The 17,745-nt window shown below is 37.3% G+C and overlaps 1 protein-coding gene across 1 annotated transcript; it reads left to right on the top strand.

Annotated features, from left to right (window-relative positions):
- The first annotated feature begins 1,060 nt into the window (after window positions 1-1,060).
- Window positions 1,061-17,231, top strand: LOC139145352 (kynurenine 3-monooxygenase-like). Its single transcript, XM_070716466.1, has 9 exons — window positions 1,061-1,108; window positions 4,708-4,777; window positions 5,780-5,906; window positions 6,394-6,483; window positions 11,674-11,839; window positions 12,744-12,956; window positions 13,538-13,627; window positions 16,582-16,743; window positions 17,196-17,231. The coding sequence occupies exons 1-9, from the start codon at window positions 1,061-1,063 to the stop codon at window positions 17,229-17,231; spliced, it is 1,002 nt and encodes a 333-aa protein (XP_070572567.1).
- Window positions 17,232-17,745: the final 514 nt, after the last annotated feature.

Below are 17,745 nucleotides of genomic sequence, written 5' to 3' on the forward strand. Positions count from 1 at the left end.
TCTGACACTAACTCCCCACCTCACTATGCACTATGGATTGACACAGGGTCACTCAGGGTCATTCAACCTACACGTACACTGGAGTTAGGTGTTTCCGGCATGCATTTCTTTGCCCTTTTTGTCCTCATTAATTAGGGGAAGATGCCCGATTATTTCGTTGCTAAATGTCTTCAAAATGGATAGCATCACTTAAACCTTTTTTACTACATCAAAGCTTACTACCTGTTAAGAACTTTCAACCAAATATTTGTACAGATCAATTCATAGACGGTATATACTGTCTATTATTTTGGAAAAAATATTTCGATTGATTGACTAATACAACCAGAAAGAACATTTTATTCAACTTTTGAAAAATAAGTCATCGCCTTTCCATGTCATTCCCGTTGGCATGCTTACTAGTCGTCCAAATATCATTTCTGATCGTTAAGCATTCTTAAAACGGCAGTTAGGTTTTAGGTGTTTCTCGACAAGTCAATAGTTAAACACCTAAAATGACGCAATTCCGCACCTTACTCTCAAGTTCATGCATCAAAGTTTGCGAAACCCTGTGTCCGTTCATAGATCCTACTGGGTTATCTTGATGAGTGTAACAAGGAATTAAATCAGTCGGTCACCACCTCGAGATAGTACCAAGGGGTCGACCATTTGATATCCTGGGGGAGAAGTCTGGAAGATTTTCGAAAAGAAAAGATTCCCACCGAATGTCAATGAAAAACAAAATCAACCGGAAAAGGCTTGACAAAAAAGGTGGGAGAGTGGGAAAAATGAATTTTATGATGGATCAGGTAAAAAAATAATGCTACCTCATCATTCTGCCAGACCATTCCCTGCATATCAACGGTTCCGCCCCTGGTTGCGTAAAAGAAAGATAATGTCGAGCGATAATTGTACAGGATGTCTCATGAATAATTATGAACAGCTCACAATAAAAGCGTTGCGTTTAGTCTCAGTGCATGCAGTGGATGTACAGATCGCAAAAGTGAGACAGGGGTAGCTATTAGACAAGGTAGCAGCTCGAACAGGAGTCAAATCAGACTGTCACTGGAGTATTGTCAAAATGACTGACGTGGTGAAACAGCAAATGGTGATTGTTGGCGCAGGTTTGGTAAGTGTTTTTATTACCATTGTTCAGTCTTCTCGATCATGGATTTTTCTTTCTTATGCAAATTGGAATTTTGAAATTTGTTGAAATCACAAAAGTGTGACACAGCTTCAATATTAATCTTAAATTTCTTTTCGCATGTTTTTTATTTTTCAAATTGTGAAAGTCGTTTATTGACAATGAACTATGCCACTGTCAATGGTTATCCGTTGAGTCAGCCTGGCTGCAACATGGTCGATAGGTGAAGGAGTTTGGAATTAGGGGCAAGCCTTTCCCGTTTTTTTTTCTAGCTACGCAATATCGGCTGACGGATGTAAACTTTTGGCATGTAAGAAAACAAAACGGTGTTAACTTTGAAGACTGAGAGTTTCTGCTCCGTTCTTGTTCGTAGTGCAAGATCAGAGTAGAAAATTTCAGTCTTCAAAGTGCGTAGGTGCGTGTCACGGTCACTGGCACTGCACGGACAGTGACGTAATTGGTAAAGCTGATATAGTATGGACTTAATCTTACTACGTAAACTGCTATCATTGTATTTATGTGTCCACAACGTCTTATCATGTGATCATGGGGTACCTCCATGGTCTTATCATGGAGTTAGTTACATACCACAATTCAACTCCCTGTGAGAGTTCATGGAATTACACAATCCATGGACGTCAAAAAGAGTTACCTCCATGCACAATCGTAATCACTGGCAATGTCCAAGCATGTACTAGCATAAATATTGGCAATATACTTGACAGTTTGGGTTCATACTGTGCACGAAATGGCCGTAATTATTATTAATTGCAGACTATTTATGTTTTAACGTGCCAAACATGCAATTGCTAGAAATGCGGTTCATGTGTACGTGAAATACTGATACACGACAATGACAACTTTTTCGCATCAAGGAATTTCATATCCTAAGTTTGAACCTGGAGAACTACGTTCGCTGTTTTGTTTTAAATAACGATTTGTAACAACTTTGCAGAAAAAAGCAAAGAAACTTTTTCAGCACATTTTTGCAAAGAACGACAGCTGAGATACTAAAACGCCTTCACAAGGTTTTGTTGGACCAGTCTGTGCCAAAGAAATACCAGATCAATGGATATACATAGAGAGAAGGGGCGTTGGGAATCTCGTACCCGCACTGGTAGCAATCGGGATATGTCAGTGCTTTCACAATAAAGAAAAAGTGATCGGCAATATCCGTTTAAAAAATATACCTTGGCATATAAGGTTTGATTCAGTGTTATGTCAACTCCCGGTGTTTACTTTGATTGAGTCATATTCGGATCAATCTAAGCGGACAGCACAAGCGAAATAATCAAGTGAAGTGGCTTGGTAGTTTTCTTTCATAAGACTTATCAGATCATTCGTGTATCAGGATGATAATCTTTTCTAATCTTGACTTTTTACTCTGGGGCGCTATTGTTGATAGCTGCGAACGTGAAAACGATGCCGTGCATTAGTCTTCGCTGTCAGTCGGTTCTATGATGTTCCATAGTGTTTGCCATGTTCAATGGTGTTTGCCATAATTTAGGTTTAATTGGAAGTTGTAGATAAGATAGCCACGCATCTTAACACCTGTAAATGGCGCGATTTGATAAAAACAATATTCTAGTGCATTGTGATAGGACGATATTGCCAGCTTGGTGTATGGTCACTGTAATGCCAGCATAAAAGTCCAGAGTTGTGGCGGTTGCTATTTTTTACATCCATGGTTGAACTGACTTCCAGTTAATCGCTTCACATGCTCTTCCTTACAGAGCCATGAAATGTCAGCTGATGATCATCAAGAATGAATGTAGCCAATATTTTCAAATTTCGCATTGTGAAAAGCGCGATGGACAGAATGTTCTATAATTTTCTTCCGAATCTCTTGCAAAAATTTTCGTATTATCGAAGGACATAAGCCCACAGGCGGCCCGGACGTATTGAGTTTTTCTCACTGTTTTCTTTATCAGTTCCTCCCCTTTTCTTCATGCTCTGACTGATCGGAGTAAATAAAATAAATGATTAAAATAAATGATTATAGATATGAAAAGTTACTAATTTACATCTCTATCGTTCGCAATGTTGACCTACCCATAAATCCCTGATAAGTCCACAGATTAGCATACTTAGTTGTGTTGACTAATTAATTTCAAGATGTGTGTATGAGGGATAAACGTCTTTGTAATGGGGTGTAAAATAAATAAAAGAGTCAAGAGGCTAGGTTAGGTTATAGAACCATTTGTTTACTCCGATCAGTCAGAGCATGAAGAAAAGGGGAGGAACTGAGAAAACAGTGAGAAACACTCAATACGTCTGGGCAGCCTGTGGTTTTGCTTGTTCTTCACCTTTTCTTCGCCTTAACCCTTTCACCCTCAGTTCCCTGTGTACAGGTCCAACTTTACCATAGAAAACAAAGGATTTGGCACAAACCATGGTGGTGAAAGGGTTAAAGATCCGTCGCTCGAGGGCGCCCTCAAGCGACGGATCTATCCTTTTCTATGCTGTCGAACGGTCATCCACATATTTACTTTATATGTAGAAACTTGATTATTTGAGGTAGTATGCGCCTCGAAAGTGAAATACTTGACCTTTACTTCAAACTAAACTAAAGGAATCTTTCAAGATACTCTTTCGAAATCAAGAATAAAAATCCGGGGTCACCGAGCAAATTTGGTACTAGAGGCAAATTACCAAACATTTACCGATACATGTATTTAAAATTCAAAATGGCCAATATCCCTGCGTCAATTCTATTAAGGAAAATAAATATCTTCGATTTTCGAAAAACTAAGACGGTGATATTTAATACCAAGGGCTTGAAAATGAGCCCCAACAAGTGGTAGATCAGGAAAAAAATTGAATATAAAAGTTTGAGTCCGAATATCTGTCCTCGAGGCGCATTTTACGATCAATGGATGTGAAGATGTACACTCAACGACCGAGAAATGCTCTAATAGGTGTGTTGACGTCAGGGATGAATGGTCAGATAATGACTACAATGAAGACTTGAGATTTACAATGCGCTCTCAGCTTACAATGCGCCCTCAGCTGGCCCAAAGGTGAAATAAAAGTGGACCCAAACATCGTATCTGCCGGTCCCTGGCTGAATGTTCGGCTCCACCGTTGAGGGCGCTTGCATGGTCATACTGGCAGTTGACATAGCCATCGAGTGTTAGAGAGTCTATTTCATGGCAGAAAAGTTACATTCGCCGAAATATGCAATCAGCATTAACATTTCACTAGAATATGAACTAATAATATATACTGATTAGCATAGTGTGTCAACTGATTACAAAAGTGAATGTCATGTATCGTACGTAGGTGTTTTGAATGAAATGTTTAAAATATTTTTAAAACGAATGTCTATAACTGTTACACAGCTTGTGACGTGTTCCCTTACCTGTTAAATAACAATTAAATAGTCTCTGGGACGTCTTCATCCCTCCTACTTATGGCTGGTCAGCATAGGTATTTGAGAGTATCTTTACTTATGAATAAACGTCGGCAAACGTAGCTCATCACTGTTTTCACCTTTGAATCTTAACTGGTCACTTGACTTGTATTACCGAGGAAAATGAAATGAAATTGAGGTTAAGACTTTGTTATCTCAACTACTTGGACAGGTTGGAATGTATCAGGCTTGTGTCCTTGCTAAAATGGGCTACAAAGTTGTCGTTTTTGAACAAAGAGAAGGTAAGTTGACAGCCTTTCACTGCGACATCTCTGTTCAATTTTATCTTTATCGATTTTATGGGAGTCGCAATTTCTTTGAAGTTTTTTCCTGTAAGACGGTTACCAACATATACTTAAAGCCCCGTTAGCTGTATCCTGTTGCATTTACTTGCCAAAAATACAACCCTATCTTCGGAAAGAGGTTTTGGATTCCCGTTATTAAGCCTTTGAAAATGTTACTATTATCCTTGGCGGTAGCTTTGGTCGATTAAAGCCAGGATCTTGCGCGCTTATTTGCAACGATCATATTTGAGCTGCAACTCGGAAATTCATTTATATGTTTGTCGCAAATGTTTGAAAAATATTCGTTGGTCACACTTTGGTAAGCATTTTTATAAAAGTTTCTTTTAATTTCAAACCATCTGACCGAAAAATATGCACATAAAATGTAACAAATGAAGCTTTCATTTTAATCAATGACTCGGATGATTAAAAATCTACAGACAAATTAATTAAAGGCTAAGAAATAACATCAGCACAATTTTTTGCGCGCTCTAGGAGAGAAATATCGTAATTTTTTGAATTCCACCGGCCATGCAGTTGCAAACTTTGTGATGATTACTTTGTGGTTTGTCTCTGTCTCTGTCTATACTGGGTAATTTGTTTCCCCAGGCTGACCTTTGACATCGAGAGCGTAGTGATACGTGCTTGTGCTCCGAATCGTCGGGATTGTTGCTACCGAAAGCACAATTGCTTTATGATAAACGAAATTAAATGATTGAATTGAATAGAAAAAGGCACGCCTAACTGCAAGGAAATTTATCTGTGAGGAAAGGAATTCATGGATAAGAAACGAACAAAATTCTCCTGACGATGCATGGCTAATACAGATAATTAGAAGAGATTTGATTTTGAAACTTCAAATATCACCAATGCATTTGAACAGGACTTTGATTACTAGAAGTTTATCAGAAAGCCCGATAATTGCAGGACTTTGTGTACTTTTCTTCATTTCCATCAAAGATCCCAGGAGAACTGAATTGCGACAAGGCAGGAGTATAAATCTAAGTTTATCCAGAAGAGGAAGAGAAGCACTCGCTTTAATTGGAGCGGAAGACCAGGTGATCTTTATCATTAATATTCCAACCTTGTATTCGAAAATCGTAACTTTGACTGTGACTATGCAGACAGGGAAGTTCAATGAACTTAAACTTAAACTCAGAAGAACTCATTTAATTCCTGTTTCACAGTGCATATTCATTGGGCTCAGGAAAACTTTGCAATATCGATTTTTGCCGCAGTAAGGAGGGTCAATCAATGGCCAGCTAGCCTTGTGAATTATCATTGTCAACTGATGAGAGCCTTCAAGAAGTATCACTTGCATTGTAGTCTGTTTCATTTCTGCCAAGTTGAAGTCTACTGTCCCATAGGAACACGTTTTCCAAGCTGCAATCCAATTACGTATTAAATCGATGTATTTTCGACATCACTATTCACATGTCAATCAGCAATATCAATATGAAACGAAACAACCAAGTGAAAATCACATAATCAGTCAATGTCAACAACCGCTAATGCGAGAACCAGGGATTGAAGACTGTCCCTTTAAATTTATTTCATTAATCGTTAATTTGTAGGCCGTATCTGAAGGAATGCCGACGCCAGCCAGGTTTGTACATAGAGGAGATGGAAGTACTTACACTATGCAATATGGAACTCAAGGCGAGGTATGGCAATGTCTTCCCACGTAAAGTTTTGAACCATGAGAAAGTCTTATAATACCATAATTCAAGGTTGTATATAATATCTAAAACAAGACATTTATTTGAATATCGTCACCAGGGAGGGAGGACGTGATTGGCTGGGGTCTTTAGCCTTATCAGCGCCCAATGAAAGATTGCGATCAATTGCCTATGTACACAAAAGAATGCATTCTCGTGAAAATTTAGAATATGCTTTATTTGCACTTACAGAGTCTGATCTCAGTCAACAGAAGACAACTTAACGAACTGCTTCTTAACAGTGAGTATTATCTACATTATCCCTCTGCATAGAATGCGCCTCGGGGACAGGTATTCGTACTCTCAATCTTATCCAATTCTTTTCTGATCTACCACTTGTGGGGGCTCTTTTTGAAGCTCTTAGTTTTTTGAAAATAGAAAATTTTATTTTTCTCCATTGAGTTAACACAGGGAAAGGCGGCCATTTTGATTATAAAATATCGTTAAGTCTTGGGTTATATCTCTTGTATCAAAATTTCCACGGTGACCCCGATGTTTATTCTTGATTTTGAAAGAGAATGGTTGAAAGATTCCTTGAGGAAAGTTTGAGCAACAGTTTAAGTCTTTCACTTTCGAGGCGCGCGCCCGAGGACAGATATTCGGACTCTCAAATTTTCATAAAACTTTTGTAATCTATCACTTGTGTGGACCCTTTTGAACCTATTAGACTAAATAAAGTTTTCGTCTCCTTACTTTTATGAAAATTTGAAATTCTTTCCGCGTAGAGTTAACATATGGATGGCGACCAGTTTGAATTTCAAAATATTGGTAACTTTTGGGTAATTTGTTTCTGATATAACGAGATTTGCATGTGACCCCTGATGTTATGCTTGGTTTTGAAAGTGAAAGGTTGAAAGTTTCCTTCAGCAAAAGATTACGTATTTCAGTGTCAATGTGCAAGTCGAGATGAAGACAACAAAACTGTGATTCTGTGTAGCAAGCAGACAATAATTTTGATTGGTTAATAACTTATTGGTGACTTCGTTGATGTTAGTTACATCTTATTAAAGCATGAGATATTGAAGTATCAATCATCAAACAGTTAAAGCTATGTATATCAACATTGCACCACTGTTCAAATCTTCTGTATGCAAATTTACGATTCTGCTTGGATTTCAAAGTTCATAAGGGACGATTCAGAATTTACTTCCAGGGGGTGGGGTGGAGGATTTTCAGGGGGGCCACCCATTTTTCCCAAGAAAATTTAGGGGGGGGGCCAGACAAAAATACCACAATCTTTTAGGGGGGCCAAGGAAAAAAATCATCAATTCAATATTTGCCCAGAATTTCTGATCTCTACAAAAGAGAACCATAGATGCTACCTGGGTGACAGATAAACTCAACGTGTTTAGTTAAACTCCTTTAGCTGCCAAATTCGGTAATATTCACAGTGGTTTGTTTTATGCATCTACTGCAGTATCTTGTTCTCCTCCCTGAAGCGTCATGAAATGTCCAGTATTTAGCATGTCAACACAAACCATACAGTAAACAGTCGGGGTTGTTTTTGTTGAAAAGAGATCTCGAATCAAGTCCAGGCTAGAATTCATTTATCAACAATAACAATGGTCATTTATGTTCACACTGGTATGTTGCTAAATACAGCATTGGGTGTTCTATGTAGTGATAGAATAACAAACAAATACTGATACACAGAGATGAACATTGAACAAATGCTAAAAATTACAGCAAATATTCAGCATCATCAGGTTGGGTTTACCTTGTAGCTTAAATTGTAAAGCAGTGTAAAGTTGCATGATAAAGAAGTGTTAATTTGTGCAAATGTATGCAAATCACCCGATTTCTTAGCTTCTTTTGCCTCCCAATTTCAAAATTTCCGAAGAATATAACTCCACTCCGACTGGGTCAAATTTTCTGAAATTTCACATTATGTTTTTTAAATGCTATATAACAAAACGACTATCAATTGGTTTTGTTTGGCAATAAAGCTCTTACATTTTTAAAAAGAGGCATTTTGAATAAGAGGCATTTTAATTTTGCTGATCATGATTTTAATCAATTATTAGAGTGTCAGTCTTTAAACCCCTGCAATTTTAAAATGAGGATGGATAATGCCAAATAAAATAGTCGTTTTATTCTACATATACTCTCCTTTCAAGTGAAATATTACATTTCAGAAAATACTGTCTAGTTTTTACTTAAATTAATTTTATCATTAATACCAAAATTGAGGTTTTTTACCCCAAATATACACCCTCTTCATCCTTTGAGTAACTACTGCTACCATACTAAACTTTAGAGTCTCTGCTTTTTGAAAATATATGGTATGAGGGGGTTTCCTTGTCATCTTTGATGAGAAATATTGCTTTGAAAAAACTGTGTTGGCAACATGCAGCTCCACCTTAATATAAAACAAAACGACTTGCTACTCTGCCACTTCTTAAAGTAACATGGTCACGTTGGTGCTCTGGGATTTCGTCAGTTCAGTGTCTGTGTCACTATTATATTCAGAACCAACACCATCATCATCACTCTCAATGACTCCATTGACGGAGATTTCCAATTCAGAGTCACTGCTATCTGACTCTCACTCATCTGTGACATAAGTTGTTACATCTTTCCCTGACAGTTTTCTTAAATTGAATGAAGGTTGTGCATGTATATGTGCAGTTATAATTTGAACTTTTTCAGCTTTCAATTTTTTTTGTTTTGGTAATCTATGTTTATCAAGGTATTTATCTAATTCTTTTACGTTTAAATTTTGAAGGTTCCCACTCAAGAGCAACTTTAACCAGTCATAGTCCTCGTATTTTTTTTCCTCTCTTCTTTTCTGTTCCTTTTTCTATGTTTCATTCTCATCAATTTTACCCCTTCTAAATTTTTTAAATGTTCTACATAACCTTTTACAGTGCTTACATCTACTATAAACTTTTTTGAAAATAAATTTATGGCCGTCTCATCTTCAAGTTGCTTTTCAGCGAATAGTTTTTTAATGTTGAAAATAAAAATATTATGTATTACTGTCAAAAATATATGGTGAAAAATTTATAAAAGGGTTGATTTTCCAATAATCCTGTATGTGCATCCAGAAGATCATGTGGCTCTGCATCAATGCTATGGTGTCGGATTGTTGAAATATTGTGTACACAAGAAATTTGCTGTAGTCCAAGAAGTGATCTCAGTGTGTATGAGGCTAGGAGAAATATGGATAGGCTTACACATTGTGTATTTATGCTAATACTTTTGTGTCCCATTCATTCTGATATGTATAATCAAAGATTTCTCAGTGGCGGCTGGCAGAAAAGGCAAAAAAACAAATAACATGTATTGTTTCATGTCATCTGAAAACATGCGCATCATGACTATTTTAAGATTAAAGTTTGTTAAAAAAATTTGAAATATGAATGCTCTGTCAATTTTGAAAAATACTGCTGACAAAATGTGAACTTTGACTTACACAGGGTTATCTGCATTTTAATATGAACATTGGATTGTTAATGGAATGAGCAGAATAACATGTGAATTCATGTTTTTGATAAGGTGTTTTGTTCAAGAAATGATCTAAAATATTCCTCAGCATTGTTGCTTTCCGTGGCAGCTACTTGGTTTTATGACAACCAAATTAGAAAAAAGAGAAAATTAAAAACAAGTTGGCTTTCACCAATTTTAATTCCTAATGTTTAAAACTTTCACCGTGAGTCTGCATTCAGCATCATCAAATGAAAATGTATGCTGAACTTGTGCATGTACATGTACATCTTACTTTCCAGAAATATCTGGATATCTGCAAATGATGTACAATTAAACTTCTAGATATATATCACTTTGCCAATTATCTGCTCCTCTGATTTCCTCTTCACCATTTCTAACTGACATCTTTGCTTGTCTTTGTGTGCATCATATGTATCAGTGAGACATAACGAAAAACGTATTCATATTTAGTAATTAACTTTTCTTCAGAAATTTACAACCAGATATGTTTAATGCTACCCTTTCCAAAAGTGTGCCACTTGCAGTCCCTGCAAATCATTCTTTTTATAGTCACATAACCCTGAAATGATTTGTTATATCATCGATTAAATGTCCACTACAGTTCCTGCAACTTGTTAGACTGGATATGTCTATAGTGTATAAGCATGCATGTATATATTAGGGGGGGCCATGGAAAAAAAAACACGAAAGATGAGGGGGGGCATAGATTTTTTCTATAATTTACTAGGGGGGGGCGTGGAAAAAAATCACCAGAAAATAGAAAATCCTCCCCCCCCCTGGAAGTAAATTCTGAATCGTCCCTAAGTAAAAGGCCTAACAATTCTAGCCTGGTTTTTAAGCCCGAAACAAACTGCAGGTGAACTGTTTGAAAGCAGGAACCAAGGTTTTCCAGTTTGAAAAGAGCTATTTAAATATGCAATGACTTGTCTTATTCACGGTCTTCAGTTGCAGAACAGCGATATTCGGTGAAAGTGAACTTTCAGCATAAACTCATCAGATGCGACTTTAATAAAGGTGCATCAGTTTTTCAAAGGTGAGCTGTCTCGGTATAGCAAGAGCGGCATCATACTTACATAGTTTATTCGTAATTCTGTTTCAAAACGTGTGCAGAGTTAGGAATAAAGAGGCGATAGAACTATTTACACCGTGCATGGCCTCTATCTCCGGAGAGCGTCTTTTGTTGGCCAACAAAAAAGATGTCTGTACTTTTAAGTATACATTGTACTCTATGGTTATTCATGTATGTGTCCTCATAAACTCTCTGATGCTATCTTAAATCAAATTATCAAGGACAAGAAATATACATACACACACACACACACACACACACACACACACACACACACATATATATATATATATATGTGTGTGTGTGTGTGTGTGTGTGTGTGTGTGTGTGTGTGTGTGTGTGTGTGTGTGTGAGATCAGTGACTTGGTGTCAATCCAGGCAACGTTTAGTGCTCGATGTGTTTCCGCAGGGCGTATATCTGCAAAAGTTTGCAGATAGCAATGATGCGAAAGCCTGGCTGTATATTTCCTGTTACATTTTGTATTGCATGGCTGATCTGAAGAATAACCCGTACAAGAGGAAATGGTTGCCAGCAGAAACTCAGTTATACGACACAATGACTGAAGTTCAAAAGACTGTCAATCAAATATACACTTTTACTCGTTGTGGCATTACAGATCAGATGGCACCCAGGTCACCGTGGAATCTGACATGATCTTTGGCTGTGATGGCGCTCACTCAGTAGTCAGGAGGGAAATGATGAGATGCGGAAGGTTTGACTTTAGCCAAAGTTACTGTAAACATGGATACGTCGAAATTATGATACCAGCTAAAGATGGAAAGGTAAATATCATCTTGTACTTTTAGAAAGTTACAGTCGCTACCGTGTGGGCTTTATGAAAGAGAATTATGCCACAGAGAATATCATAAAGTTGATTATTGTACTGTTGTTAAAATTAAATATTCTCTTTTAGCACGTGATACATTCAAGAATGATATCCACAAGGATGTTCTCAGCATGAAGTAAATTCGAGTTTATCATCAATATCACATTTGAAAGTTTAAAGGGAGATTGTCGTCGGAACTCTGCTCAAAAGTTCGACCGATGTACACACTTTATCTAGGGTATATGCGTTGGCGATTGATGAAAGTTATAAAAAATGTCTGTTAACGATGAACATCGTAACATTTAAATGTTTAAGCTTTGTTGACGTGATGCATATAGATATCATGCATGAAATACATTGTTTGTAAACAAGAGAGTCGCACATGCGCAGTTCCGACGACCGCCTCCCTTTAGTTATTTTATTTATATTCGAAAATGGAAAAGGTAGAAAAGAGTGTAGATTAAAACCCCGTAAAAATAATGCTTTCAAGTTACATTTCAGGCACCAAGAAAAAACGCCAACAATTCATACTAGTTTTACTTCAAAAAATTGAATTTTGCATTATTTTAAAACAGATGTTTGTCTTCAGAGCTTCAGGCAGTAGACTAAACTTGATGTCAAAGTTTTTGAGTTTGATAAACCATGAAAAGAATCTTGAAAAAAACTTCAACATGAGAAAAATCATTTCCAGGAGTAGATTCTGTTTTATAATCGTGTATTTGTCAAGTGTGAACGATTTTTTGATTGACATGAAGATGCTTCAATGCAATACCATAAAAAAACATTGTCCATGTTCTATTTTTCTCCGAAGTCTCTGCTTTCAACATTATCAATTTTGATATAATGTTCCCCCATAACAGCCTGTCTTGGAAGAAGATTACGTGCATATCTGGCCAAAGTTTCAATTCATGTTAATGGCGTTACCAAATAAGGACAAATCATTCACCGGAACTCTGTTCATACCGTTCGAAACATGGCATCAACTGAAGACGGAAGATGATGTCTTGAAGTTTTGGGAAGACCACTTCAAGGAAACAATACCTTTGATCGGAAAAGACATGATTATAAAATATGTAATGAGTAGGAAACCACTGTCAATTATTTCAATTAAGGTAATCCGTTTGATTTGGTCGATGACTGTTCAATTTTTGCTCTCTTAAAAATCAAATCTGGTATTTATGTCTTGGGGGGGGGGGGGCAAGCACCAAATACATAAGTTGTTCTCGAAATGGCTGCTTGTACTTCTGCCTATTTGGAAAATTTTGAAGTCACGTCAAACAGCAGCAAATACTTCTGCGATGTTTTACGTTATTTTATTTTAGAAAATATATGTTTCAGTCATCTTCCCAGCAACCGTAAATCCCATAAACTGTAAGACAAGATGTGAATTGCGTAAGTCCAATGGTGACAATATACACCATCCATCAACGGTATGAGATAGAAGCATGATCTGTAATATAAGCTGTAATTTGTCTGGGAAAAGTTTTAACTAACTATGGAAAACTGACCTTCTATGACAATACAGAAGAAATATACTGTGAAGATTTATTACAATTTATGTGTGGCAATAGTAAATCATTTTGTATTTGATTTTGCGTCACCAGAACCTCCATGGCTATCTGTGTGTCACCTTGTTAATGTATTTCCATTGCAGTGCAGTCCATATCACCTAGGAAACAACTGCGTTCTTATAGGAGATGCTGCCCACGCTATGTTCCCATTCTTCGCCCAAGGAGTTAACTGTGTAAGTACCGCTTCGTCTTTATCTGAGCAATAAAGAACACCCAGCGATGGTATACCACGAGATTTTGACCAGTTCATGTCATATATGCACTAGCGATAACTAGTACATATATAAGGGTATTTACTGTTTCCGAGAACTCGCGTGTGTGCCAGCCGTGGTATATCGCGAATGTACCACGGTAATTTCCATGTCTAAACCAATCAGATTGCTGTATTTGCGCCATCAATATACTGGCATGATATAATTACCAATAAATTACTGATGCGTTTATCGAACTCGGTACATGCAAACGACGCTAACAATCACATGTCCCTGGGTAATTAACTCATTGAGGAGGGGCATTTGATATCCTGGGGGTGTCTGGAAGATTTTCGAAAAAAAAGGATTCCCAGCAAATATCAATGAAAAGACCATCAGCCACAGAAGGCTTGACAAAATAGGTGAAAGAGTGGAAAAAAATAATGTACAATGGATCAGGTAAAAAATAAATGCTATCTCATCAATCTTCAATAACCCTAAAGATATAAAATAGTCCAGCCCTGAGCATTGGATTCTGCTTGTAAAAGCTATGACTGGCTTGCGTTGTCTAAGATAAAAGAGAGACTCATGTATTTTTATATACTTTATTTTGATAGAGTTTTGAAGACTGCCTGGTATTTCATGATTTGATGAAGAAATACAAGGGAGACTTTTGTAAGTACCAATAACAATTACCAAACATATATTACGGAGAAAAGAGGCGTTTGAAAAGAGTCCGATAAAACTAGACAATGCATATGACTTCGCGGATGAGTTTAAGTAAAAACGTGATCTTGGTGTATTTGAGATTCTTCTCATCAATAGAAGCAACATCAACTGCCACGAAGCCGTTGATGTCAATGACCAACATCAAATTTAGAAGTAACACAACTCGTTTGACATCGTCTATTCTCACTGCTGAACTATAAACCACTAAGTTGACGGACTATGGCCATAGTCGTGGTTAACACAAAACAAGGACGCACAGGCAAAAGGCCAAGTCCACAAATTTGTGCATGCTATTTTACCGTAATACATAGTACCTGTCACACCAGCATATCAACAATCGTTCGCCTCAATCCGAGCAAACCGTCACTGATGCAACCAGTAGGGACTGTTTGCATCAGTGACGGTTTTGCTTGCATTGAGTCGATGCCTGTGACCATATCAACATGCTGATCATAATCACGTCTGCTTCTCACTCCTTATCGAAACCAGGCGTGAATCGCATATAAAGTATACCTTGCCTCAAGTGAATGTCAAGTGTACCTTGCACGGCCGTCAGTCTCTTTGCGTCACCACCAATCGCTCGCCAGCGTCCTATCCTCTCGATGCCATGTTTCAAGTTCAAGAACACTGACATTCACACCACATAATTTGTTGATGGTGTATGCAGCCACAGTCGTTCGACCACCCATTTGCCAAAAGCTGAAGGAAACATTATGCATTACGTGATGCAACCTATATTTGCCCATGCGGTCCTTCAATGCTGACACGTAAATTATCAACAGATGTCAACTTGATTCCATGTACTACATCAAATTCCTCGTGAAAGATGTATCGTTGTATAGTTAACATGGACAAAGGTTGTTAGGAAATGTTAGAACTTTAGGCGGCGTGGTTTGATGATGGAGACCGTTGGATTCCCCGATGCTGTCCATAACACTAGTAATGTACCGCTCGCGAGGTCAATACTCGATGAAGTGTTGGCCAATCAATATCCTTTGCTGGAAGATTCCAGGTGGATTATGCAAATTTTATTTGTGTGAATTGTTGCGATATTAAAATTGTATGATAATGATTCCTTATCAATGTGGAATATTCGTGTAGCATCTTGCATGGTATAATCAACATCAACTTGTCATCTTGAATGGTATTCAAATTCATACTTGTGTTAGAGTGTACTGACTTCCGTTTAACTAGGCATGCTTTCATCGTATAATTATAAAAGCACTTTGATCGATAGCGAAACCAATTTCACTATATTTTCAAAATTTGACAAAGCACGTAGTTCCTAATCAACCTCGTATCTCTCCATTTCGTTTGCATATTTGTTGTTTAGCATTAGTCCTGCCTGCATTCACAGAAATCCGTAGCCCTGATGCCAAGGCAATTTCTGACTTATCTGAGATGAACTATCACGTGGTATGTAACAGTAAAGCTATCATATTATACATTTTATTACAAAAATGAGATAATCATATTCTGTTAATCGACCATATAATTATGATGTGAATCCAATAAAGGGGAATGAGCAACAATAAATGGATTATATGGCGCCACAAAAAAACTTCGAAAATGCTATCATTTCACTGCAACATCGAAAATGAACATGGCAATGCTATCTGTGCTTCGATATAGTTTTACTAAAGACTTTTCGACGGATGACACTAACAGATCTTAATCTGTGACAGTTATCAGTACGTTCTCATTGTTCTCATAGTGATACGTATGGTACGAATCATTTCAAAAGAACTCGAGGTACACCTTTATTACTGGTCAGGTGTAAGGTTTCGAAGCGTTATAATCTGATAGGTATCTTTATTTTCCATTTGCAAATTTAGAATCAATGAACCTTGATGGGGATTAATGAAAATTTATATTATTTTTCGCCTCTATGATGCAATTGTAATAAAGAAAAATCAGTTAACAGTGATAACCCTCCGCACAAATAAAGTGTTATCATATTATTATAGCATATATGGTTACATCAAGGTTTTAGACAGTATGTCGCATTGTTCAACAATTATGAACAACTGTTTAGCTTTCACTCCGCACAAGTATCCAATATATCAGTATATTTGTCGTTATACACCTGTGGTCTCCTTCCTTAAACTGTGTACATGTCTACTTTTCCATGACAACAGCTGTAAATAGCCTGTCCGACAAGAAACTTTGCTTATTATGACGTGTCTTGTCCTATCTAACCTTCACAGATGAGTTCGAAGGTAGACAGCAAATGGTTCTACTTCCGGAATAAAGTTGAGCGTTTCCTGCATCGGCTGTTACCAAGGCATTTCATTCCATTCTACTCGATGGTTGCATTCTCAAGGATGCCATATTCTGATGTGATTAAGAAGAACCAGACACAAAACAAAGTAAGTCCTTATCGACATTCGATGCTCATGATGGTCATGAAAAAAGAACTTTTATTCTCTGTATTTCCAAAACACAAATAGTATTGTAATCCGATCGAGAATTTTTGAATTTTCAACCTTGAATAGATAGTTCTACTAATATAATGAGAGACTTTGAGATTACACGAAGTCTAGATAGGCGATGTATCGGTGTTTTGATTGAGTTTGTGCGCGATGTATAATTTTCAGCAGTATGTATGTACAAGTGCCTTCATGAACTCTACAACGTATGGTGTAGTCGCAGTCAGAACAATTTAGCTCAGTTACTGAGCCACTTGTATTTTTGAAATTCATAAGAAGTGTTTATTCACCTCATATTAAAACTACAAGATTTCAATAGAGGTTGTAGAGATAAAAATTACATTTAATGTCATCCACACTGACTGAAGGTCACTTTTATTTGTATTTGACAGATCATTGATGGTGTTTTGATCGCGGATGTGGAATAATAGGAGTAGCACTGTCGGCCATGTTGTACGGATATACTATATGATACGTAGATACATCTGCAAATCAAATATGACGATATATCTTGACAGTCAGTCGAATGAGATTATGAGAATACTGAGCTTATTCTGCAACAGTTTCTATGCATTGTAATGTAAGATTTTCAAAGAGCTTATTTAAACGGGAAGTTACAGGACCGTGGGCACACAATAGGGGGATTTCTGATGACGCCGCCATTTGCATACACTTGGCGGGAGTTTTTGAATTCTCAAGCCATCGCTTTGACCGTGTGATAAATTTGAATAAGGGAGTGTTCAGAATTTACTTCGTGGGGGGGGGGGGGCTGGAGGATTTTCAGGGGGGGGCCACCATTTTCCCCTGGCAAGAAAAATGAGGGGGCCTGACAAAAAATACCACAATCCTTTAGGGGTTCGCGAAGGAAAAAAAAAACATCAATTAAATATTTGCCCGGAATTCCAGATCTATAAAATTATGCATGGCTGTCAAAATATCTGG

The sequence above is a fragment of the Ptychodera flava genome, chromosome 1, assembly GCF_041260155.1.
Source record: "Ptychodera flava strain L36383 chromosome 1, AS_Pfla_20210202, whole genome shotgun sequence".
Lineage (NCBI taxonomy): Eukaryota > Metazoa > Hemichordata > Enteropneusta > Ptychoderidae > Ptychodera > Ptychodera flava.

Excerpts from the sequence above, each read along its gene's own strand:
- LOC139145352 (XM_070716466.1), top strand. The coding sequence starts at position 1,061 with ATGACTGACGTGGTGAAACAGCAAATGGTGATTGTTGGCGCAGGTTTG. Across the intron at positions 5,907-6,393 it reads ATCATTAATATTCCAACCTT|GCCGTATCTGAAGGAATGCC; the intron begins GTATTCGAAAAT and ends GTTAATTTGTAG. Across the intron at positions 12,957-13,537 it reads AAGACATGATTATAAAATAT|TGCAGTCCATATCACCTAGG; the intron begins GTAATGAGTAGG and ends TTTCCATTGCAG.